The sequence below is a fragment of the Rhinopithecus bieti genome, unplaced genomic scaffold (genome assembly GCF_001698545.2).
Source record: "Rhinopithecus bieti isolate Rb0 unplaced genomic scaffold, ASM169854v2 scaffold_34281, whole genome shotgun sequence".
NCBI lineage: Eukaryota > Metazoa > Chordata > Mammalia > Primates > Cercopithecidae > Rhinopithecus > Rhinopithecus bieti.
The window spans coordinates 1,404,113-1,427,252 of record NW_016814762.1 but is presented as its reverse complement, the minus strand read 5'-3'; the positions used below and the strand labels follow the sequence as shown (position 1 = coordinate 1,427,252).

Genomic DNA, 23,140 nt, shown 5'->3' with positions numbered 1-23,140 from the left:
TCCGCAAAAGCATAAAAAAGTTTATTGGAGCATCACAGCCGGTGGGGCGGGTATTGCTGAGTCGTGGGGGAGGGAGGCCGATCCCGCCGGCCGTAGGGGCCCCTAAAGTGCACTCGGTGCGGCAAGGATGGGGTGTTGCATAGAGAGTCGGGCCGGCCGCTCCAACTCGGCCCTCCGGCCTCTCGGCCCAGCTAAGCCAGACCAGCCTCCCGCCCGCCCGGCGCCCCGGGCTCGCCGCTACTCGGACTCACGAAAACGGCGGGCGCACGCGCCTGCAGCGCCAGCGTGGGCTCTCGGCCCTGGCCACGTGGGGCGGCCAGAGCGGCGCTGCCCAGGCGCGTCTGCGCCACTGGTATCTCGTCCACGGACTCTGCCGACGCCGAGTGGTAGGCGCCAGCAGGGCCAGCAGCGTGCACAGGGCTGGCGCCCGCGGAATCCGTCGACGAGCTGGAGCGGCGGCCGGGAGTCCTGGGCCCTGCACAGGGGAAGGGAACATGAGCCCAGTGGCTGCGGCTCACTTGTGACTCTGCCTTCCCCTCCCTCGAGTTCCCAGAGCAGGACCCGGACAGGGAGAGGCTCACCCGACGCCCGATCCGAGGTTTCAGACGTCTGCACTTTATACACGCGCCTCTTCCTCTTTTTCTGCAGAGACACGGGGGAGACTGAGGGCCCCACATCGCCAAAAGAAGCAGAGGTGAGCGCCAGGGTAAAGGCTTATTTTTATCCCACTCCACCTGGACCGGAGGCCCAGCACAATCCCTCCTACCTGGGGTCGGATCCGGGGAGGCAGGGCGAGAGTGTCTGGGGAAGAGGGTGGTGGAGGTTCCGCTTGGCCACGGGTGGCAAGAAACTGGGAGGGGCTGAGGGGGAAGCAGGAGGGTAAGCCTGGGCTCTGTTCCCCAAATCCCTCCCAACTGGAGGTGCTGAGAGAAGCTTCCCTTACTGTTAGCTCAGAGAAGGGCCAGACCCATGCCCCAACCTTAGCCTATCCCCTTCTCCTGCCTCGATGGCCCTGCCACGCTAACTGGAGATGCCCAGGTCACACTCACTTGGCATTCACTGCTGCTGGCCTGGCCTGTCCAGGGGGCTCTGGGCGCACATGGCTGAAGGTCCGCATGTAGAACTCCATCTCCTGGGGAAGGTGGGAGTCAAGGAGGCTGGGAGGCCAGGTGTGGCTCCCGAGCCTCCTGAGCCCTGATCTCATGCAGTCCTGCCCTCACTGGCCTCTGTGGGACATCTCAGGCCTCATGCCAGACTCCCAGCCATGCTGGGAAAACCCCTCTGTAGGGTAAGGCTTAAAACACCCATTTCTGGCCCTTGCCTCATCCCCAGGTCCTTACCTCATTTATTCAGCCTCTGCCTCCTGCTGGAAGGCTCCCAGCCCCCATGGATCTATAGGCCTAGAGAGGCTCAGCCAGGGAGTAGTGGGAAGCTCAGAGCGGCCCGCACCTGCTCCTGGCATCCCCAGTGTTCCAGCCTCTGAACCAATTATTTTCCCCTGGCTGAGAAACAGGCCTAAGTGTGCATCCACCAGCTCCCGCAGAGCTGAGTCCTGGGCGCACCCCTCGCCCTCACAAAGGACCAGCCACGATCCTGGCTGCCGAGAAGGGGCTGCGTAAATGCATGTGCGGTGGTCTCCCTGCACTATGCCGAAAGGGAAGGTAGTAGGTGGTGGAATAAACAGAGCCACAGCCCCACTGGGCACCAGGCTTGCAGGTAAGCCCTGATCTTCATAGCAACCCTGAGGGTGCAGACACGACCCCTGAAAGCAAAGGGGCCTTGAGGCCAGGGGGTTGCAGGAGTGGCCTAGTCCTGCACCCCTGGCCCGCAGGACTCGCCCCAGCTTTGCCAGGGAGGATTCCAGGTGAGGAAACAAAAGCTGGGGGAAAGCAAGCCCAGAAAGGGTGTGGTGTGGGATGGGGGCGGGTCCAGGGCGGGGTCGGAGGTGGGAGGGTTTGCCGGGAGCACCCGGACAGCTGTCGCAGGGTTCAGCAGCCGTTTCCATGGAGACGGAGGCGTCCTGACTAATGCAGAGAGGACACTGTAACAGCAAGGCCGTCTCTAAAACAAGCCTATGTTTGGGGGCAACGGCTCCAGAGAGGGGCCCCTCCTGCATTCCTGCTGGGGTGGGGGTGGGGTGGCTGCCTGCAGGGCCCTGACAGATCTGGGGGAGGAGCCCAGCCAGCGGCCCCGCCCAACCTCTGCCCTGGCTGCTGCTCTGGAGAGGGGTGTGGGAGCGCCAGCCTGGGCTGAGGGGCACGGGGTCAGGGGTTAGAGGCCAGTCACAGGGACTGGGGACCTCAAGATCACTCTCCCCCACACCTCTTCTCTGCCCCAGTGTGGACTCAGTGACCCTCTAGGGCCAGCAGAGGGGCAAAGCCCACTGGGGGGCCCTGGGCTCCAGACAGGGGAGCAGATGAGGGGGCAGCAGTAGAGGAGGTCTCAGAAGCTGAGGGGCCAGGATGGGACAGGCGCCAGGCCCTAGCCAGCTCCGGAAGTCTGAAAGCGTCCCCAGTGAGTCCCCACTCAGAGCCCTGTCCTCTCTCGCCATGGCTGTCCAGAGGATCCTTCCTCAGAGACCTTCAAAACCCTGTACATTCCTGAATGGTACTGGGCCCTCAGCCTCAGCTCTCTGCTTTGTAAAAAGGGACAAGAACATCACTCCTGTCCCCCGGGTTCGCCTCCCTCGAGTCACTGCAGATGGACAGAACAGAAATTAAATGTCTTTGCTATGGCTACATTTGGTCCCAAAGCCTTGGCAGGGCAGGGCCGAAGAGCCTGCCCTGCCTCAGTGGGTGCTACCTGTGAGGCTTGAGAAAGTCTCCTGCCTAATTATCTGGGCCTCCGTCTCCTCTTGATGTGGGGCTGGAGACAGTACCCTCTCCCCAGCACAGCTGCCACCATCAGAGCCCAGCACCGGGGCAGGATACGGTGGTGTAACAGCAGAGTTGCCACCCACAGCCAGCACGCCCCAGGCCCAGGCCTGCCCAGTCCTGGCAGCCTGGCCCACAAGCAGTGTCCAGCCCTGGCGACAAGAACAGGAGAGGCGGGGTCCTAGGCCCTCCCCAACCCACCCACCAGCCTCTGTTTGTATCCAGTTGCCATGAGGCCTCGGGATCCAGGGCTCAGCCTTCCCCCAGCAAAGCCTGCCTGGGCCCCGCCTTCCTAGTCCCTAGGGCCTCCTCTGAGGACTGGATCACCCCTACCCCAGCTGCTGACCTCAGGAAGCCATGGGGCGTGGGAATGGGGATAGGCTGCTCAGCCACTGGCCTGGCCAGGCTGGCCAGAGCGTGGAGACCTTAACTCTTCCCAGACCCAGCTTGTGGTTAACCTTCTAGGCCTCAGTATGCACATCTGCAACAGAGGCTGTTCTAAGCATAAATTAGGGTAATGGGTATAAATGCTCAAGGTCATGGATGAGAAGTGATGGCTCCATCCTGGCCACCCATCACTGACCCCGTCGCTGGTCCATCCCTCTCTCTCTCCTGCTGCAGCCCCAACCTGCTTACTTCCAGGCTCCCACATCCCATGCCGTCCGCGCATGCTTGGCGCCTGGGCAGGCGTGTACGTGGGGTCCGGGAAACACAGGGCTCCCTCTGGCTGTGCCCACGCTTGGGCGAGCAGGCACACGCTCAACACAAGCCTGGTCCCTGCTGCCCCCAGCACCCCCAACCCCAGCACCCCGCCCCAGCAGCTGTTCCAGGCTTGCTTCCCTTGCCCTGTCTCCTCACTGGCTGCTTGGTGCACAGCCCAACACCCCCCACACCCAGGCCCCCTCCCACCCCTCATCCTCTATACCTGAATGGGCCGCATCTTGGGAGGACATGACTCAAGCTCCCTGTGAACCCCCTTGGCCTCCTGTGGTGGGCGGTGCTGCACGATGTACTCATAGGTGGTGAGCTTGTGCCACACTGGTTGGGGGAAGAGAGGGCTCAGTGTGGTGGAAAGGGGACCCTGGAGCTCAGAACAGGAGGGAGAACAACCAGCCCCAGGCTGAAACCAGTGTCCCCAAATACACGAAGCCATTGGGTGAGACCTGGCCACCATAGTGAGCCCATACTGGGCAGGGGCATGGTTTCAGGGTCCACCATCCAACTGGACACCTTCCTGCAATCTGAGGACCTCTGCGCTCTGGAAGGCAGGTGCGGGAAGCACTTACTGAGATAAATGTGGAAGCAGAGCAGGTGCCCCAAGAGGGCTATGGACAGCAGGCCCAGAAGGATGAGCAAGGCAGCCAAGGCCAGGATGGCAGGAGCCTGGGTCTCCACGGGGGCAGCGGGCAGGAACACGAACCACACATCCGTGTGATTCTTCAGCACTGCAAGGCACAGACAGCGTGTTCTCAGCTGGGGACGTGACAGGTGACCAGGGTTGGGGGTGAGAATAGGCCCGGAGCCTAAACTGACCTTCAAAGTGTCGGTTGGTGCGCAGCCGCATGGGGTTGACAAAGAACTCCACAAAGACATATGTGGCCACCAGCACCAGGAGCAGGACACCCAGGAAAGCGGATGCAACACTATGTAGAAAGAGCCTGGGCCCAGCCATGTGTAGCTGTCAGCTCCTGGGAGCTCCAGCGCCTCGGAGGGCTCATAGGAGTTGGGGCTGTAGGGTCATTGCTACGGGCTCAGAGGGCTGAAGGTGACCCCACAGCCCCAACTCCTCAGAAGCCAAAGACATACAGCAAAACTGAAGACGGGTGGCCACCCCATCAGGCAGCCCACCTTTCTCTGGGCCAGCTTGGTGGAAGATTCCAGGCCCACACTTGGCCATCTCAGCCGGCACCCAGGAGCATCTCTCTCTGGGCAGCACCCCCGCATAAAATGGGCACAGGTCCTCTAAGTATCCCCATCCCTGCCAGCCTGCCATGCGGGCTGCAAGGTCTGTGGCTCCCACCCTCAGACAGTGCATCCCCAGGCCCCCGTGCGGCCAGGCTGTCCTCACCGGTAGTTCCGCTCGCCCACACAGTTGTTGAGCCACTTGCAGTGATGGTCGAAACCGCACACGCACTTGTTGCAGGCGCTGCAGTGCTTGGAGCGAGCGCTCCTGCAGGGAGAGGGGGCACAGCGCAGTCGGCCGGCTTATTCCCTGCTTTGTGGCCCGGCCGGTCGGGGCGGTTGAGTGGGGTCCGTGGAAGGACGAAGCGCCAGGCCTGAGATAGCCCGGAGCGAGGCGACGAGGAGCGCGCGCGCCCTCTGCAGGCGCTGCGGGGTGGGGCCCCTGGAGGAGGCAGCGCTCCCAAGAGCTGGGGGACCCCAGGAGCCGCAAAAGGGGTAAGGAGGTGCACCCCTCCTGCTCCGGGACTGTGCGCCTAGCTGATGCGCCATGAAACGGAAAATGGGCGTCCTTTCCAGGCAAAGAACCCTGAGAGAAGGCAGAAGATGCAGGTGTGGGCCCAGGGAGCTCCAGACAGCAAGGTGTGGGGCCCAGGGCCTGCACTGCCCTTCCGGACACCTCCGGCAGTGGGTCCCTGTTTCCTTGCCATTCTATGGGAATGGTACTGGCATTTTTCCAGAAACTTCAGTCTGTGTGGACTAAGAGAAAAGAGGCAAAAGAAGTGCAGGCCGCCATCCGTGTGAGCATGCTCACCACAGGGGCTCAGGGTAGTCTCCCAGCCCAGGGAGGCACGGGGGAAGGCCCAAAGGCACAACCCCTCCCCCAGAACAGGGCAGAGCCCTGCAATGGGCAGCAGCTGCTGGAGCAGCCGCTTGGAAAGTGTGCTGGCGGGTGCCCAGTGAATGGCAGGAAGTCCTTGGCGCCTTAAGGCTAGGGGCTTGCTCAGTCTGCAGACCCCTTCAACAGGCTTCCTGCGGGGGCTGGCCTTGGGCCATGTCCCCATCCCTGATCCCCCACCAGAGACCTGGAGACGGCGGGGCTCCAGAAGGGTGGAAAGGGACCCCTAGAGAGGCAGCTGGGACCAGCCAAGGGGGTAGGGGTGCAGCACATACTGACTCCTCCATGTTAGCAGAGGGACCTTAGCAAGCCACCTGGCCCCCCTGGGCCTCAGACTCCTCCTGGGTAGGCCAGGACACCAGTATCTGCTTGGGGGGCCTGGCCGCCCAGGTGTAAATCTGGCTCTGCTATCAGTGGCTATGTCTGGCCTATCAGCCTTTCTAAGTGCTGGGCTCTTCCTCCTCCATGAAGTGAGAAAACCATGCAGGGTGGCTGCAGGAAGAGCTCAGCACACAGTCTCAGGCATCAATGCCCCTGCCCACCCCTAAATGGGAATACTGGTGAGAAATGTGGGGCTATCACTGGCAGAGCTGCTCATTAGAAATGTTTGGGCAGGGCCAAATGTTTCCTCCTGTAACTGCTGGAATACTACTCCTCATATTCTGTTTCCAATCACCTTCTCTTCACCTTCTCAGGAACCCAATTCTCTGTCACGCCATCAAGGTTCTTGACTGCATAAAACATGAGGGTTCTGAGGCATCAGGGATGGCTGTGAAGCCCTAGCACCCCCTCTCCACCGTGCACCCCACAGCACACTCGGCAGCCACACGCACCCACACACACTCACACATCCACGTCGCACAAGTTGCAGTGCAGGTCTTCAATGACATGTGCGTGCTGGCTTCGGTTGAAGATGGGCAGGGGCCCTGCATAGCTCTTATCCCGCACGTTGGCATCTGCTGGATCGATGGAGACAGCGGTCAGGTGCACCACAAGGTGGCCGGCAAAGATGGCGCCCATGCACTGGCCCAGCAGGTTAAAGACTCACTCCACACTCTGCCAGCTGGGAGTCCTACCCCACTCCTTGCAGCCAAAGAACTCCCCACTGCCATGCCAGCCTGCTTTGTGCAGATTCTCTGCCTGTGCCACCTCCTACCTCCAGTCCCCCAGAGCCTCCTCATCAGACCTCTCCAGGTGACCCCTGTGCCCCAAACGGAAAGGGGGAGGGGCCATCTAGGAAAGGAGTCCACAGCCAGCCAGCAGTGCCTGCTGTCGCCACCTAGGTGCCCAATCGCAGGGTCCTGGCCTCACTGCTCCAGGCCTGGTGCAGGCCCTAGATGGTCTGACCTCAGGCTGGTTTCTGGTTTCAGATTCCAAATGATGATGTGAGACTGAAAGAGATCAACCCCACCTAAGGCCCAAGAACCTGAAGTTTAAAGCTTGCTTATCTTGCTTTCATAGGAAGTCACCTCCAAGAGGGATGCAGCCATCCCCCTTTTCAGTAGCTGGGCCAGATGGAGAACCCCTTGCAGACAGGGGCTTGGACACTTGCTACCTCCCCTACCAAAAATCTAGGCACTTGGAGTCCTAGGCTGAGTGTCTGGGATGGCCTGCTATGTTCAGGGCCTGGCCAGGGGCAGCATGGCTAGTCTCTGAAGCTGAAACACAGCTCTTCCAGGACCTATCTGCTCAATGACTGGGCCAAATGCAGGAGACAAGTTTGCTGACAATTTGCTACAAAGTCTAATGTGTAAAAATTCAGCCGTAGATTCCACCCAGGCAGCCATCCACTCTCCCTCGATCCCACCTGCTTCAGCCCAAAATTGCACTCGTCCTCTTGCTAGCCAGGCAGACATCATCCCTCTATCATTCATGCTCTACCCATCATCCATCTGCCATCCTTCATTCATCAGCTGTCCAATCTCTTTTCCTCCCTTCCTTCTCCTCCCAGCAGCCAAATTTCTCTAGATATCCGGATAAACCAGGCTCCGCCCTAGTGTGCCACAGCACAGCTAAGAGAGACAATCCCGTGGCCATCACCGCCCCTTCTATCCCTATGGCCAAGTCTTCATCTCTTGCCTGTGCCACGCTATAGCTTCCCAACTCTGCCACTCCTGTCTGAGTTCCCTTGAGTCTATGCTTCACACGGTCACAGAGTAAGTTTTTAAAAGCTCAGACCCAAAGCCCTCTCTGCTTGCTTGCACTCCTACAGTGGGTCTCAACAGCTCTCTGGCTGAAATTCACTCCTCTGCTCAGTGCCAAGGTCCCTTTCCCTCTGGCTCCTCCCAAACCTCTCTGCTATCACCAGCTACTGTGCTCACCATGCCATCCACTCTTCAGACACTGAATGAGGGCAAACACTTACTCCCTGCCTGCCCCAACTCTTCTCCTGCCTCACTCCTGGGGTCATTCATTCAGCTGTCTACTGAGGTCTTTTGTTGTGACAGGCACTGAGGGATATGGCAGGGGCAAGAGTCCCCAGCACTGAAGAGACTGCAGTCTGGTGGAAAACATGGAATTTTTTTTTTTTTTTTTTTTTTTTTTTTTGAGGCAGAGTCTCACTCTGTCGCCGGGGCTGGAGTGCAGTGGCCGGAGCTCACTGCAAGCTCCGCCTCCCGGGTTTACGCCATTCTCCTGCCTCAGCCTCCCGAGTAGCTGGGACTACAGGCGCCCGCCACTTCGCCCGGCTAGTTTTTGTATTTTTAGTAGAGACGGGGTTTCACCGTGTTAGCCAGGATAGGGATTTTTTTTTTTTTTTGACGGAGTCTTGCTCTGTTGCCCAGGCTGAAGTGTAATGGCGTAATCTCGGCTCACTGCAACCTCTGTCTCCCAGGTTCAAGTGATTCTCCTGCCTCAGCCTCCTGAGTAGCTGGGATTACAGACACTTGCCACCACACCTGGCTAATTTTTGTATTTTTAGTAGAGTCAAGATTTCACCATGTTGGCCAAGGCTGGTCTCGAACTCCTGACCTCAGGTGATCTGCCCGCCTTGGCATCCCAAAGTGCAGGGATTACAGGCCCCCACTCCCACCCAAAAACATGGATATCAATCAAATAATGGGTTAATTACAATGAAGAAAGTTCATGGATATGCCAGTTTGTAACCAAGTGACCTCATCTAGTCTGAAGGGGTCCAGAAGGCTTACCTGAGGAAGTATTGTCTCAGCTGAGACTTAGAGAAGAATGGATTCCAGGGACCTGGCAGGTAGAGGAAAGGGGGCCTGGCTAGGGACTGTGGCTGTGGGGAACATGTGGAGTGCCAACCAGCAGTTTGGCTGAAGTGTGCCTCCAGCTCACGGCTGTCTTGCACAAATGCAAGAATGAGGGTCTGTGTGGCCAATTTCTGGCTTCTCAAAAGGAACCAGAAGTCTGGGTTTTTATGAGATCTCTCAGTGTTTAAATGTTAAGGAAATAAATAATTTTAAAAACATGCCTATAGAAAGAACATTAAGACCTGTGCATTTTCTTTGTTAACTATCCTTCAATTCAAAAAAACAAATCTGCAGGCTGAACTCACCCATGGGCTTCTAGTTCTCGACCTCTAATTTAGTTAGGTGTTGGGAGCAGGGAGAGAGGCAAGGGCATTCCAGGCAAAGACCAGTGCCGTGGAAACAGAAGAGGACAGGGAAAATCACATCAGAGGAAATGGGGGAGAGAGGCAGAGTCCAGAATGCGGAGCCTTGATGCCATGTTGAGCCACATTTCTTTTCTTTATCTTTTTTGAGACAGAGTCTCTCTCTGTTGCCCAGGCTGGAGTGCAATGGCACTATCTCGGCTCACTGTAGCCTTCACCCCCCGGGTTCAAGTGATTCTCCAGCCTCAGCCTCCCAAGTAGCTGGGATTACAGGCGTGTGCCACCACGCCTGGCTAATTTTTGTATTTTTAGTATAGATGGAGTTTTGCATGTTGGCCAGGCTGGTCTGGAACTCCTGACCTCAGGTGATCCATCCGCCTCTGCCTTCCAAAAATGCTGGGATTACAGGTGTGAACCATCGCACCGGGCCTTGGGCCTCACTGCTTAAGGCAGGAAGAAACCATTAGAAAGCCTGGAGCTGGGGCGCAACATTATCAGATTTGGTTTTTGGAAAGGGCAGGAATGCAGATGGGTTGGCCGAGGTGAGAGCATGTGTGGGGGACCCGTTTAGAAACTCAGCGGTCATCCAGGGAAGAGAGGCAGCTGGCAGTGGCAGAAACCGGGAACCAATTCAATGTCTATTTAGGAGCCAAAATCAACAGGGCTGGATGACTGACTGGATTTAAGTGAGGAAGGAAGGGGGAGGAGCCAAGAACATGTAGGGAGAACTGAGGTGGGGGAGGAGGGGAGCCACAGGCCTCAAGTGTACCTGTGGACACGCGGTGATGCTGTAGGTGGCTTCCGCCTGCCCTCACAATCTGCTGAACTCACCATGTGGCGTGATCACCATCTCCAGTGCACCAGCCTTCCCTTCAGCCAGGGGCCCAGCACCCTAGGGCTCAGCTTGCATCCCTAAGGCCCAGGCCAGTTCCAGGCCCAAGGTGGGTACCTGGTACCCACTATGATTCTACCTCACTCCTCAGGGGACCTGAGAGAGCCTGCAGAAAGGAGAAGGCTCTGATGGAAGGAAGGAGAGCATACAGGCTGGTCAGGCGCAAACCAGGTAGCTCTGTGAGCTTCTGCATTGCCCAGAGCAGACAAACCTTGAATGCGGAGACAGAGCCCTCAAACCGTCCCTCTCATGACAGTCAGGCTTCCTGGGCAGCCCATCTGGCCTCACTGGGTGCCTGCTATGTGATCTCAGGAAGTCACGGAACCTCTGTGCCCAGCTTCTTCACTAGGAAATGGGGAGAATACCTCCTTACAGGATTACTATGAGGATCAAATGAGATCATTCATGTAAAGCGGCTGACGCAGGGCCTGGCACATGTAAGGGTTCAATAAATGCTACTGCCTTCTGTTTATCATGATTTGCTTTGCTTCTACTTGTCCAAGCCATGGGGTTGTTTATCTGGTTAATCTGGTTTCCCAGGTATCCTGATGGCAGAAACTCAGGTGATCCCTAGTGAGGGGCGTGTCCATTCCAGATCACAGGAGGAATGTCCCATGATGCATTCCCATGTCCCATGACTTAACAGCACTAAGGCCTGTTGGTCACCTCAGGGAAAGTCCAGTTTTCCATTCACAGAACTGATGACCAGCCCCTGGGCTCTAGTGAACAAGAAGCCCCCAGATGGCACTGCTATGTCTAAGGAAGACAACCTCCTCTAGGGTCCCCCTCCACACACCTACCCTGTCACTCACCAGCCCAGGGCTTTGTGGTTTCCTAAAAGAGCATGTTCACGTTTGTGGCTTAATGAATTCTAGTGCTCACATATATCTTAAAGTGCTCCTGGTAGGAGCCTTCCCATCAGACAGAAGATGAGGCTAAGACCCACAGAGCTGGCAGGAGTTGCTCGGTCCTGTGCAGCTCTGAAGGTGCTGAGTAGGGACAGAGCTCACCACAGGCCCGATGTCCCAGGCTTTCAGGCTTATCCCTGCCAACCACCCTTAGGCCGCCCTCACCTTCCCCACAGGAGTCATCTTCGTGAAGGACACTCAAATAGGAACTCTCCAGAAAGGAGCACAGAGATGCCTGCTTCACTGCAATCCCCTGGCTTTGCAGCCACATCCTCTGCTCCTGGGGGCTGTGGCCAGGGACGGGGCAATCACACCACTGGGCTCAGGCAAGTCTGGGTTTGTCACTATTCCCAGGAGCCTCTGGGGTATCTCCATCCTGTCTCTTGTCACATTCAACCTCACTCTAAAAGGGTATGATTTACAGAATCAATGTGCCCATAAACAGTCCTGGGCACAGTCTGTCCATAAATAAAACCATATTTTAAAGGCACCAGGACACTTACCATGTAAAATAATTCTATGGTGACTCTTTGAAAAGTGAAAAATTCTTTGATAAATGGACTAATTACTCCCTACTTCGCCCTTTGTTCAGCTTTGAACACAATTAGTGTCAGGATGGTTTGAGGCTCCTCCTTCTACGACTGCTCCTGTGGTGCCTCCGCGGACAGGATTCACATCCTTGCAGGGCTTGACATGCTCCTAGGTATTTTAGGCATGCCCACACACCCTATCAGGGGGAGAGGTCAGGTGGAGGCTGGAGGCCAGGCTGGGAAGCAGCAGGTCCCCAGGACTGGGCCCACCCTGCTCTGCTCCCCTGACTGTGCTCCCTGAGGCTCCAAACCTGGCTTTGGGCCTCCGCTGTGCCGGCCATCCTTTGCCTCCCCACTTCCACACACCAGCCCCATGCTTTCCCAAGGATACAGCGTAGCCAGCAGGCACCCAGTGGTGAGGCAGGAGGGGAACAAGGACCCCAAAGCCGATCACAGCAAAGAAAAGGTACAGCAGCCAGGCCACAATCTGGAGCGGGTGAGGGGGCCAGCTCCACCCATTCCGGCGGGATCGCTGGCCCTGCAGCTCAGGGGAGGGTCCGCTGGGCTGTGCCGGCGGCGCTGTCCACACACTCTTCTCAGGGGCAGTCTTGTTGGAGGGCTTGTTGCAGATGTTCATCTCCGGAGGGAGAAACAGTAGAGAGAGCATTAGCCCAAGAGGCCGGGCTGGAGCCCAGGGCCCATGTCTGCAGCCAGGTTTCAGCAGGGGGGAGTAGGCTGCGACACAAAACCATCGCCCAGCTACTCTGCCGGGGATACTGGCATCCTAGCATGATAGAGACAGGCAGTGGGGAAAGGGTGGGAGTGGGCTGCTGTCTCAAAGCCCAAAGCAAACCCTGGCCCCGGCCTGGCCAGGACAAGGTAGGAGGACCCAGGGTTTATTCAGGACACAGTGCTGCTGCCTGTTACTCAAAGTGCTGTCTCCACAGCCATTGCAGTTAAACCCAATAAGACATGTTCTCATCTGGTAACAATATCAGGCTGGGGCCAGAGTGATGAGAACACATGCTGATTCTGTTAGGATTAGTCACCTCCTTCCTAAGGTCCAAATCCAAGTGTCAGACACCCCCGCTATCCTTTGCTCAGGGAAACAGGGAATGGGGCGCCCAGAAGGAGGATCTGCCCTCTGCCCCACAGTGGATACAAAATCCCTTTAGGACTGGGGGAGCCTGAAGCTCTGCCCCATGCTGCCTGAGGGTTCTCGGCTGGGGAGGGACCAGCTCACGAGACGGAGGGAAGGATTCCTCTTTAGTTCCCTTCAGCAGCAGAAATGACCATGTTTCTCTAAGTAAATCTGGGCCTGGTGTACAGTTTTGTACAGAAAGCTGGGCTAATGCTCTTGGACTCAGAGGCAGACCACCAGATGGCATCAACCACCCCCTCCACCCGCCACTCTCTAGCCAGACAGCTGGCCCAGTGGCCAGAGATGAATGCCGGGCAGGAAGGGGTGGGCTACAGAAGGAAGACCCCCATCCCCAGGATCTGGGCCCAAGATGGGACGACAGCCCAGGCAGGCAGCGCCATACCTGGGAGACAGGCCAGCTCTGCGCTCGTGGTGGGAAAGCCAGGAGCTGGGGCTAAAACCCTGGTAGCTAAACTCTCCTTTCAGGAGCCTCTGCCCATGAGACAGGGAACCTAAGCAGAAAGGGTGCCACAGACCCCGACTCAGCGCATCTGCCTGGATCACCTTTCTCACTTCTCAGTCCACAGAATGAGGCTTGATCTTCAGAGCCAACTGCAAGCACTGCCTCATCCAGGAAGCTTTCCCTGACGCCCTGAGTCAGGGGGCCCTTATGCTAAGTCATTGTTGGGCAAATTACTTTGCCATTTGGGATGCTTTGCAATCCCCATGTCTGCCCCTGTTAGGACAGCTTTCCCCAAAGGCAGCAAATGTGCTGGGTGGGGTTTATTCATCTCTGTCCCCTATGTCCCTTCCCCCAGGCACCCAGAATTGTACCTTGTACACAGTAGATCCTCAGTAAATGTTTGCTGACTTGAAAACATCTGAAATAAAAGGAAACGTGGGCATAGTAAATGGTGTGGAATCCTGGTCCACCCTAAGCCATCTGGCCCGCTTTCCCCTGCCTTCCATCCATCCAGCCCTGCCCCCTTTCTGCAGGGTCGTGAACCCATGCCTCTTCGCAGCCCATCTCCCTCTGCTGGCTGGCTACCACCCTGACTGCCAGACACTCACTCCTAGCCACCCTGCCCTTCAGCCAACCTGTGGCTCAGAGCTTCCTGCAGGCCAAGCCTAGCATTATTTGAAGTGACCTCTGAGTAGTCCCCCAGAGGTCTCAAAACTAAATGGTGGACTTAAGTTTTTCCCCAGGGATTCAGCTGGTGGTTTTTTGGTTTTGGGTTTAGGGTTTTTTTTCTCCTGAGACAGGATCTTGCTCTGTTGCCCAGGCTGGAGTGCAGTGGCACCATCACAGCTCACTGTAACCTTGACCTCCTGGGCTCAAGTGATCCTCCCACCTCAGCCTCCAGAGTAGCTGGAACTACAGGCACGTACCTGGCTAATTATTTTATTTTATTTTATTTTAATTGTAAAGACCGGGTCCCACTATGTTGCCCAGGGTGGTCTCCAACTCCTGGACTCCGGACTCAAGAGATCTGTCAGCCTTGGCCTCCCAAAGTGCTGGGATTATAGGCGTGAGCCACCATGCCTGGCCTTGCTTTGTTTTGTTTTGTTTTTTGTTTTTGAAACAGGGTCTTGCGCTGTCACCCAGGCTGGAGTGTCATGGCACAATGATAGCTCACTGAAGCTTCAATTTCCTGGACTCAAGTGATCCTCCTGCCTCAGCCTCCTGAGTAGCTAGAACTAGAGCAGCGTGTTGCTATGCCTAGCTATTTATTTTTTATTTTTGCAGAGACAGTCTCACTATGTTGCCCAGGCTGGTCTCCAACTCCTGGGCTCAAGCGATCTTCCCACCTTATCCTCCCAAAGCACTGAGATTACATGCATGACCCAGTATCCCAGCCCTCACTTTCTTTTGCAAGTCCCCCAAAGATAGCAAATCTTTGTCCTTGTATTGTGGAAATGTCAAAGGTCATCAGGTCAAGCCCTGTGAATACGGTTGGGCTGGATGGTTCTTCTCTGGGGCCAATCCCTGTGGCTTGCACATCAGCTCTCCAGGGACACCATCACCAGGGCAACTACTTTGAAAGGAATCCATGAATTTGGAATTCCTAAAGTCTGGCTCTCCTTTTGTCATCCCCAAACCTAAACAACCCTACACCTTGCAGGAGTTTCCAAAGAGCAAAACAGAGGCATGCGGCTGATAGGGCCCCACTGCCTGGCAGTGGCCACACGTACCCCCAGCGCTGCTGTATCCCGGACTCCTGAGGCAGGAGAAGTCACCATCTGCAGCCAGGCACCCGCCACATACAGCCTTGGGGATGCCTCTGACTCCAAATCAGGATACTCCCTTGGTCCAGGAAGCGAGCACTTGTTTGAGGCTGTGGAAATAGGGATGGTGCTGCCAGGCAGACCTCCCTCGGCAGAGGCAGCATTCCGGAATAGATGCCCAGGCTGGCCCACAGGCATGCCCAGGCCAGCCTACTCTTCACTGACAAAATTTTCTTTTTTTTTTTTTCTTTTTGAGACGGAGTCTCGCTCTGTTGCCAAGGCTGGAGTGCAGTGGTGCGATCTCGGCTCACTACAAGCTCCGCCTCCCAGGTTCACGCCATTCTCCTACCTCAGCCTCCCAAGTAGCTGGGACTACAGGTGCCTGCCACCATGCCTGGCTAATTTTTTGTATTTTTAGTAGAGACGGGGTTTCATCGTGTTAGCCAGGATGGTCTCGATCTCCTGACCTTATGATCCACCCGCCTCGGCTTCCCAAAGTGCTGGAATTACAGGCGTGAGCCACCGCGCCCGGCCCACTGAGATTTTCTCCTGCAGAGCTGGTGGCCACAAATTCCTTCGGCCCAAAAGATTTTGATTAAAAGGGCTGGGAGGTCGGAGAGAATCCAATATGGGGCTCCCAGACCATGGATGGGACCAAACACTGTCACCAGACCCTGGGACTTCTCTGGCTGTTGCTCCCCTCTCAGCACTTCTCTAGAAGACCAGATTGAAAGACATGTGGCTCTGTTCCCCGACAACGTGGCCAGCTGGCACCCTCTGACCTTGGCCAGTCAGCACTTATCGGGGCCCAGCCTGCGTACTTAGGATGTAAACACAGATGAGACCGGGTGCATGCCCTCAGGGGCTTCTTTTCTGGGACCTGGACAGACACAAACAGAAACCAGGGCAGTGGTGAATGGGCATTTTGGCAGCCCATGCAAGGGCCAGCCATCCAATGTGGCAGAACACAGGGTGGACAGGTTGCGGGGGCGGGGGCTAGGGGAAGGAGGGAGGGGAGGGCAGGACCCAGTGAGAGATGGGACCGAAGAAGTTGTGGGGCTCAGATCTCAGGGGGCCTAGAAGGCCAGGTGAGGACACATGGACACTGCTGGAAGAGCCACAGGGAGGCAAAGTAAGCTTAAGGCATGAGAGTGACCCAATGGCTCAGGGTGCTTTGGAAAACTTTCTAGCCAGTGGGGAGAAGGGCATGGGGGAAGTGGTACCACAGCAGCCCAGCAGGGAGCCCAGCAGCTCTGTGCTTTGGGAGAAGCTGGTCAGAAGGTGGTGGTGAAGCCCACAAGCTCCCTGCTGCCCACCTGGCTACCCCCAGATGCATCTTTGCAGGGTTCAGAGGTACACGGCCTTGGGAAAACATTCTTCATGTACCTTCTACTGCCACAGAACAAACCATACAGAGTCAGGCTGGTGGTGATAAAGGGAAGACAGGAAGGAGGGGGTCCTGTGGCCTGGGTAAGCCAAGGACCCACCTGGCTACTGAGGCAGGCAGGAGGGGCTGTGAAGGCCCCTCCCTTGTCCCGCGCAAGACGGAAGCCATTGGCAGGATGACAGTAATCTGTTCATGTTAACATTCACTTGCGAAAAGCCTTAGATGGTGTTTTCAGTATAAGGTTAGGCTACCTTAATTTATTATTATATTATTATTATTATCATTATTTTAAGACTGAATCTCACTCTGTCGCTCAGGCTGGAGTACAGTGGCTCAATCTCAGCTCACTGCAACCTCCACCTCCCAGGTTCAGGCAATTCTCCTGCCTCAGCCTCCCAAGCAGCTGGGATTACAGTCACGCACCACCACATCCAGCTAATTTTTATATTTTTAGTAGAGACAGAGTTTCACCATGTTGGCCAGGCTGGTCTCAAGAACTCCTGACTTCAGATGACCCACCTGGCTCGGCCTCCCAAAGTGCTGGGATTACAGGCGTGAGCCACCATGCCCTGCCTGGGTACCTTAATTTATACTTCATTTGGGTATCTTAATTTATATAATTCATTTGACTTAATTTAAGTCAAAGGAAGGAAATCTTAACATTTTAAGTTCTCATTATGAACTACATTATAGTTACATGAGTGACCACTTTCCTCCTGCCCACCTCTGCTCCCAACAAAAAAAACATTTAGGAATGTTGTTCTGAAATTCTTGCCTAGCACTCTCAAAGGAACCACACCAAGGTGAAAAGTACCAGCCCCGGAGAGACTGTGGGCATCCCTGGATTGCTGCAAGCTACCTGAGGGCTTCAGAATCAAGTCAATTACTAAAGAGGGTTTTCCAGGAGAGGACAAGGAACTGGGAGGGCAGGGTGATGGGGTCAGAGGAGAAAGGGACAGGGATGAAGCAGGCACTTGGAGGTCCCTGCACTACCAATGGGGAGATACAGGTGGGACCAAAGGAAGAGGGCTAAGCCTGGAGTAGAGCCCTTTTCTGGTTCCCGAGTTGCCACTCACAGACTGAGGAACATTGAGGCAAATTTCACAGATCCACTTCTTTGGATCTCTTCTATACTCATCTTTCAACAAAGTTCAGTGAAGCAATTTCGCAATGTCCAAGTCTGGCGAAACTTTAGAACATAGATGCCCTTTGACCCAGACATTCCATTCCTAGGTATTTATCTTATACATATACTCACAAAGATTTATTGCAGCATTGTTTGAAATAATAAAGGACAAAAGACAATATAAATAAACTATGGCACATCCACACAATAAAATGCTAGGCAGCATCAAAAATAAGGGATAAAAAAAGAAAAAAAATGGATGAAGTAATCTTTGATACACAATTAAGTGAAAAAAGCAAGACGAAGAACACTTGTAGATGGAGCTACCAAGTGAATAAAAACAAAGGGGGCCGGGCGCGGTGGCTCATGCCTGTAATCCCAACACTTTGGGAGGTCGAGGAGGGCGGATCACGAGGTCAGGAGATCGAGACCATCCTGGCTAACACTGTGAAACCCCGTCTCTACTAAAAAATACAAAAAACATCTAGCCGGGCTAGGTGGCGGGCGCCTGTAGTCCCAGCTACTCGGGAGGCTGAGGCAGGAGAATGGCGTGAACCCGGGAGGCGGAGCTTGCAGTGAGCCGAGATCGCGCCACTGTACTCCAGCCCGGGTGACAGAGCGAGACTCTGTCTCAAAAAAAAAAAAAAAAAAAAAAGGGGCGGGGGGGGGCAGATGCATAAACATCTACATTCCTATATGCATAGATTCTCTCCAGAATGAAATGCAAGAAACCAAACACAGGAGCAGCCCCTAGGAAGGAGATCTAGTGGTCCAAGAGCTGTAAGACAGAAATAGCATTTCCTGGTACTCCTTCGTATGTTCAAATATATATATATATATATATAATTTTTTTTATCATGAGCATGTACTGCTTTTGAAAACAAAAAGTATGTCAAATAATAAATGATTGGGGGATGTCACCTCCTGCCCTTCTGGCCCCACTGAGCTGCCTTGTGGACGAAACACACTTGTGTGATCTAGCGCCCTGTTATCATGCCAGACAAAGAATTCCTACCTAACAAGGGTGCTTGGTTTTAGTGAAATGTTTTCTCACTCTTGAAAGCAATTCTAAGACGCTCAGCTACAGAGCTATGAGGAAAAGCCATAGAACTTCCTATGAGCTGTTAGGGTTCTTGTCAAAGCTGGAATCACACAACCAGACAGCACAACAGAGGAGCTGCTAGGCAGGACCTGCTTCATCCTTGGCCAGAGCCAACTCAGCTACCAGAGACTCCCAGAACCCAAAGGGAAAGTGCACTCCACAGGAAACTTTTGTTCCCATGCATCTTGTCCTTTTGCTAGAGGATTTGTGGTTTCCATGTGAGAGATTTTCTTTTTTCTTTCTTTTCTTTTTTTTTTTTTTGAGGAGTCTGGCTCTGTCGCCCAGGCTGGAGTGCAGTGGCGCGATCTCGGTTCACTGCAAGCTCCACCTCCTGGGTTAAAGCCATTCTCCTGCCTCAGCCTCCCGAGGAGCTGGGACTACAGGCGCCCACCACCATGCCCAGCTAATTTTTTTGTATTTTTAGTAGAGACGGGTTTCATTGTGTTCGCCAGGATGGTCTCGATCTCCTGACCTCATGATCTGCCCGCTTCGGNGTGGCGCGATCTCGGTTCACTGCAAGCTCCACCTCCTGGGTTAAAGCCATTCTCCTGCCTCAGCCTCCCGAGGAGCTGGGACTACAGGCGCCCACCACCATGCCCAGCTAATTTTTTTGTATTTTTAGTAGAGACGGGTTTCATTGTGTTCGCCAGGATGGTCTCGATCTCCTGACCTCATGATCTGCCCGCTTCGGCCTCCCAAAGTGCTGGGATTACAGGTGTGAGCCACTGCGCCCAGCCGGTGAGCCACCATGCCTGGCCAGTGTGAGAGATTTTCTTCTCTTTTCTTCACTTTTTTTTTTTTTTAAGACGGAGTTTCACTCTTGTTGCCCGGGCTGGAGTGCAGTGGTGCAATCTTGGTTCACTACAGCCTCCGCCTCCTGGATTCAAGTGATTCTCCTGCCTCAGCCTCCCGAGTAGCACCAGCCGCCACGCCCGGCTACTTTTTAAATTTTTTTTTAGTAGAGATGGGAGTCTACCATGTAGGCTGGGCTGGTCTCGAACTCCTGACCTCAGGTGATCCACCCGCCTCGGCCTCTTAGCCACTGCGCCCAGCCTACCTTTTTTTTTTTTTTTTTTAGAGACAGGATCCTTCTTTGTCGCCCAAGCTGCTGGAGCTCAGTGGTATGATCATCGTTCACTGTAACCTCAAACTCATGGGTTTATGCAAGCCTCCCACCTTGGCCTCCCAAAGTACTGGGATTACAGGTATAAACCACCGTGCAGTCGGGAGATTTTCTATCTATGAGTATTCCTAAATGAACTTTCTGTTTCCCCTAGGATCTGCTTTTGAAATAATTTTCACTGAGATTTAACAGATGCCCAGTTGAACTACCTAAAGAGAAGCTAGACAGAAAACATTTCACGGTACACAGTGTTTTATAGCACAAAAGTCATTTACAAAAGATTTAGGGATGAGTACTTTGTTTATTAAAATTCCCCACAGGTGCCAGAGAAGTCTCTGACCTTAAAATTCTGAGAAGCAGCTCTGGTTCAACTAACGGATGCACATCATACAACTACCGAAAATTAAACTGGAACTTCAAGCTGTTCTCAAAGACCTCTCCAGTCTCTGGTCTCAGAGGTAGCTGGGCCCTCGCTTTCTCTCTCATAACAGGCAGAAGTCTGATGCTGGTCGGACGCAGTGGCTCATGCCTGTAATCCCAGCACTTTGGGAAGCTGAGGCAGGCGGATCACCTTAGGTCAGGAGTTAGAGAACAGCCTGGCGAACATGGTGAAACCCCGTCTCTACTAAAAATACAAAAATTAGCTGGGCATGGTCGTGGGCACCTGTAATCCCAGCTACCCGGGAGGCTGAGGCAGGAGAATCTCTTGAACCCAGGAGGTCGAGCTTGCAGTGAGCCGGGATCACGCCATTGCACTCCAGCCTGGGCAACAGAGCGAGATTCCGTCAAAAAAAAAAAAAGGTCTGATGCCATGGCAAGAAAAGCTTGAAACCCCAATTATTCCTGAGTCGACATGGTTTGCAAACATTTTCTGTGCCATTCTCCTCCTGAAGCAACCATTGCAAATTGGGATACAAACGAAGCCAAGGAAAGGGGACAAGAAGGAGGGAGTAACACAGAATAGAAACAAGGCCAATGAAGAGAGGCCAAGGTTGTTGATTTCAACCAGGAAATCAACTCATATGACTGCAGGAGCCAGCCTTGGGGAACACCCACCACAACAGTCATTAAGAACAAAGTTGTGACAGAACAAAGAAAGAAAAACAAGAACAAAACAAAACAATCTGGCTAATTAAGGACCACTGTTGCTTTTACTGCATCTCATGGTGATTATCTGTTTATAAACCCGTCTCCCACAGTGAACCAACGGTTCCACAAAAGCAGAGACCACCCCTCAGCCCAGGTCTGAACCCAGCTCTCCTTCAGTAAAGGAAGTCAAGCCACTTTTTTACCATCTCTGCTGCCATTACCCCAATCCAAACCTACAGCATTGCTCTCCTACAGTGTTTGCATGATAATAACCAACACCAGCATTTAGAGGGCACTTATTCTGTGCCAGGCACTGCTTCAATGGAATTCACTCATTCAATTCTCACAGAGCTCTAAGGAAGGTCCTATCATTTCCAACCGTTCTTGTAGATCCCTGTAGTCACTGATTTCAGATGTGACTGGCCTCTCACTTTCTCATAAAAAACATGCACAACATCCACCCCCATCATGAGAACACTGAGGCTCAGAGACACTAAATGAGTTATTTTAGGAGGCAGAGCTAGATTGGCAGAACTAGGATGGCCCTCAGCTGACTTCCCAGTATGTCCTGTCACAACCATGCTGCTCAGCAGCCAGAGTGAAGTGAGCTTTTCAAATGTGAAACTCAACCAAACTCTTCTTTGGGAGGCCGAGGAGGGTGGATCACCTGAGGTCAGGAGTTCAAGTCCAGCCTAGCCAACATGTTGAAACCCCGTTTCTACCAAAAATACAAAAATTAGCTGGGTGTGGTGGCAGGCACCTGTAACACCAGACTCGGGAGGCTGAGGCAGGAGAATCGTTTAAACCCGGGAGGCGAAGGCTGCAATGACCCATGATCATGCTACTGCACTCCAGCCTGGACGACAAGAGCAAAACTCCGTCTCAAAGGAAAAAAAGGAAAAAATTAAAAACTCTTCCCATGGTTTCCTTTTAAAACAGACCCTCCATGACCAACCCCTCGATTTCAATACCAGAGAGCCTAACCCGACCTAAAATCACTTTAGTCATGTATGACACCTGCTTCCCAGCCACCTTCCTTAATGCTCTGGGTTCTGGAGACGGGCCACGTCTGTTCGGAGTCCTCTGTGCCCACGCCTGGCACAGAGCCTGGCAAAGAGTAAGCGCTCAAAGAAGATCTGTGAACTTGATGCATGGTAAAACGAAGCCCCGCGCTCTGCCCAGGCCCTGGAACTCAGGCCACCAGCTCCAGGCGGAAGTGAGCCCAAAGCTGGCCAGGCGGCAGCATCCGCGACCCCGTGGCTCAAGCCAGGCTCCGAGGTGAGAAACCGGGCGGGGACTCCTCACCTGCGCGCCGCGGCGGCCGTGCCAGATGGGCCCTGCCAAGGTCAGCCAGAGGTTCAGGCCCCACGCCTGGCCTTCCACCCTCCCCGGGACAGCCGCGCTTCAGACCCTCGCGGTAGGGACGGTCCCCGGGACTGGGCGGCAACGCGCCCGGGAGCGGGGCCCCATCCCGGACGGAGACTGGGCCGGCGAGTCCTCGGGCTCTGGCTCTGGCTTCGGCTCCGGTTCCAGCAGGCTTGCGGGGCGGCCAGGCCAGGCCCAGACTGGCTGGGCCTCGTCCGGCGCTGGGCCCGTTCCCCTGACAACGGCGCGGGCTACGGCGCCCCACAGCGGCCAAACCGCGCTGCGTCACTCCGCGCCGGTCCCCCGGCCGGGGCGGGGCTTGCCAGAGACCCCCTTGGTGCCCCAGTCGGCCCATTCCCAGATTCTGCCTAACCTTTCGTCTAGAAAATCCACTTTTCCCTACTCCCGAGTCACAGCTTGTCTTCCTGAAATCCTAACATCTCAAACGCGCCCCCTTCCAGTTTCTATCCTGAGACCATCGCTCTCAAGAAGAGACCTCCCCCAGCCCCAATCAACCTTTACACTTCGATGAGCGTATGTGCTGGAACATCCATGATATCCTGATCCTTCCGGGAGTTTACAGGTTAAGGGGCAAACAGATCTAGACAAATAAATTACACCACTAAAAATGCAGGTACCCCAGAATATAAAGCAAGAAGGGTAAGAACTTAAAATAAGTAGCACAAAATATCTCATTTATTTATTGCCTTTAAATCAAGCAAAAATCAAGCCTCAATCTTCCAGACCAATGGGAAATTCAGTCTTTTTTTATTTTTCAAACTGGTCTCTGTTGCCAAGGCTGGAGTGCAGTGGCACAATCACGGCTCTCTGCAGCCTCGAACTCCTGGGCTCAGGCGATCCTCCTGCCTCAGCCTCCAGAGTAGCTGGGACTACAGGCGAGCACCACCACGCCCGACTAATTTTCGCATTTTTTTGTAGAGACGGGGTTTTGCCATGTTGCCCAGGCTGGTCTCGAACTCCTGAACTCAAGCGACCCACCATCTCAG

General features: G+C 54.6%; 1 protein-coding gene across 9 annotated transcripts; it reads right to left on the bottom strand.

The window, feature by feature from the left end:
• On the bottom strand, positions 1 to 22,368 carry ZDHHC1 (zDHHC palmitoyltransferase 1). 9 transcript variants are annotated; one of them, XM_017852333.1, is made up of 14 exons: positions 22,074 to 22,363; positions 14,909 to 15,051; positions 13,550 to 13,596; positions 13,119 to 13,227; positions 11,966 to 12,211; positions 8,817 to 9,058; positions 4,942 to 5,043; positions 4,407 to 4,531; positions 4,160 to 4,318; positions 3,799 to 3,911; positions 1,050 to 1,132; positions 767 to 860; positions 582 to 642; positions 1 to 475 (listed from the first exon to the last, which is right to left on the bottom strand). In XM_017852333.1, the coding sequence occupies exons 5-14, from the start codon at positions 12,209 to 12,211 to the stop codon at positions 192 to 194; spliced, it is 1,509 nt and encodes a 502-aa protein (XP_017707822.1). In that variant the 5' UTR covers positions 13,119 to 13,227; positions 13,550 to 13,596; positions 14,909 to 15,051; positions 22,074 to 22,363; the 3' UTR covers positions 1 to 191. The 9 variants fall into 9 exon arrangements, with proteins under 9 accessions (XP_017707822.1, XP_017707825.1, XP_017707821.1 ...); XM_017852336.1 differs by lacking the exon at positions 13,119 to 13,227 and having other exon boundaries at positions 582 to 662; positions 22,074 to 22,364; XM_017852332.1 differs by lacking the exon at positions 13,119 to 13,227.
• Between the last annotated feature and the right edge of the window lie 772 nt (positions 22,369 to 23,140).

Coding starts and splice junctions, on each gene's coding strand:
- ZDHHC1 (XM_017852334.1), bottom strand. CDS start 12,211: ATGAACATCTGCAACAAGCCCTCCAACAAGACTGCCCCTGAGAAGAGT. Junction 9,059..11,965: donor GGGTGCCTGCTGGCTACGCT/GTATCCTTGGGA, acceptor TTAAACACTGAG/AGATCTCATAAAAACCCAGA. Junction 643..766: donor CTCCCCGGATCCGACCCCAG/GTAGGAGGGATT, acceptor GTGTCTCTGCAG/AAAAAGAGGAAGAGGCGCGT.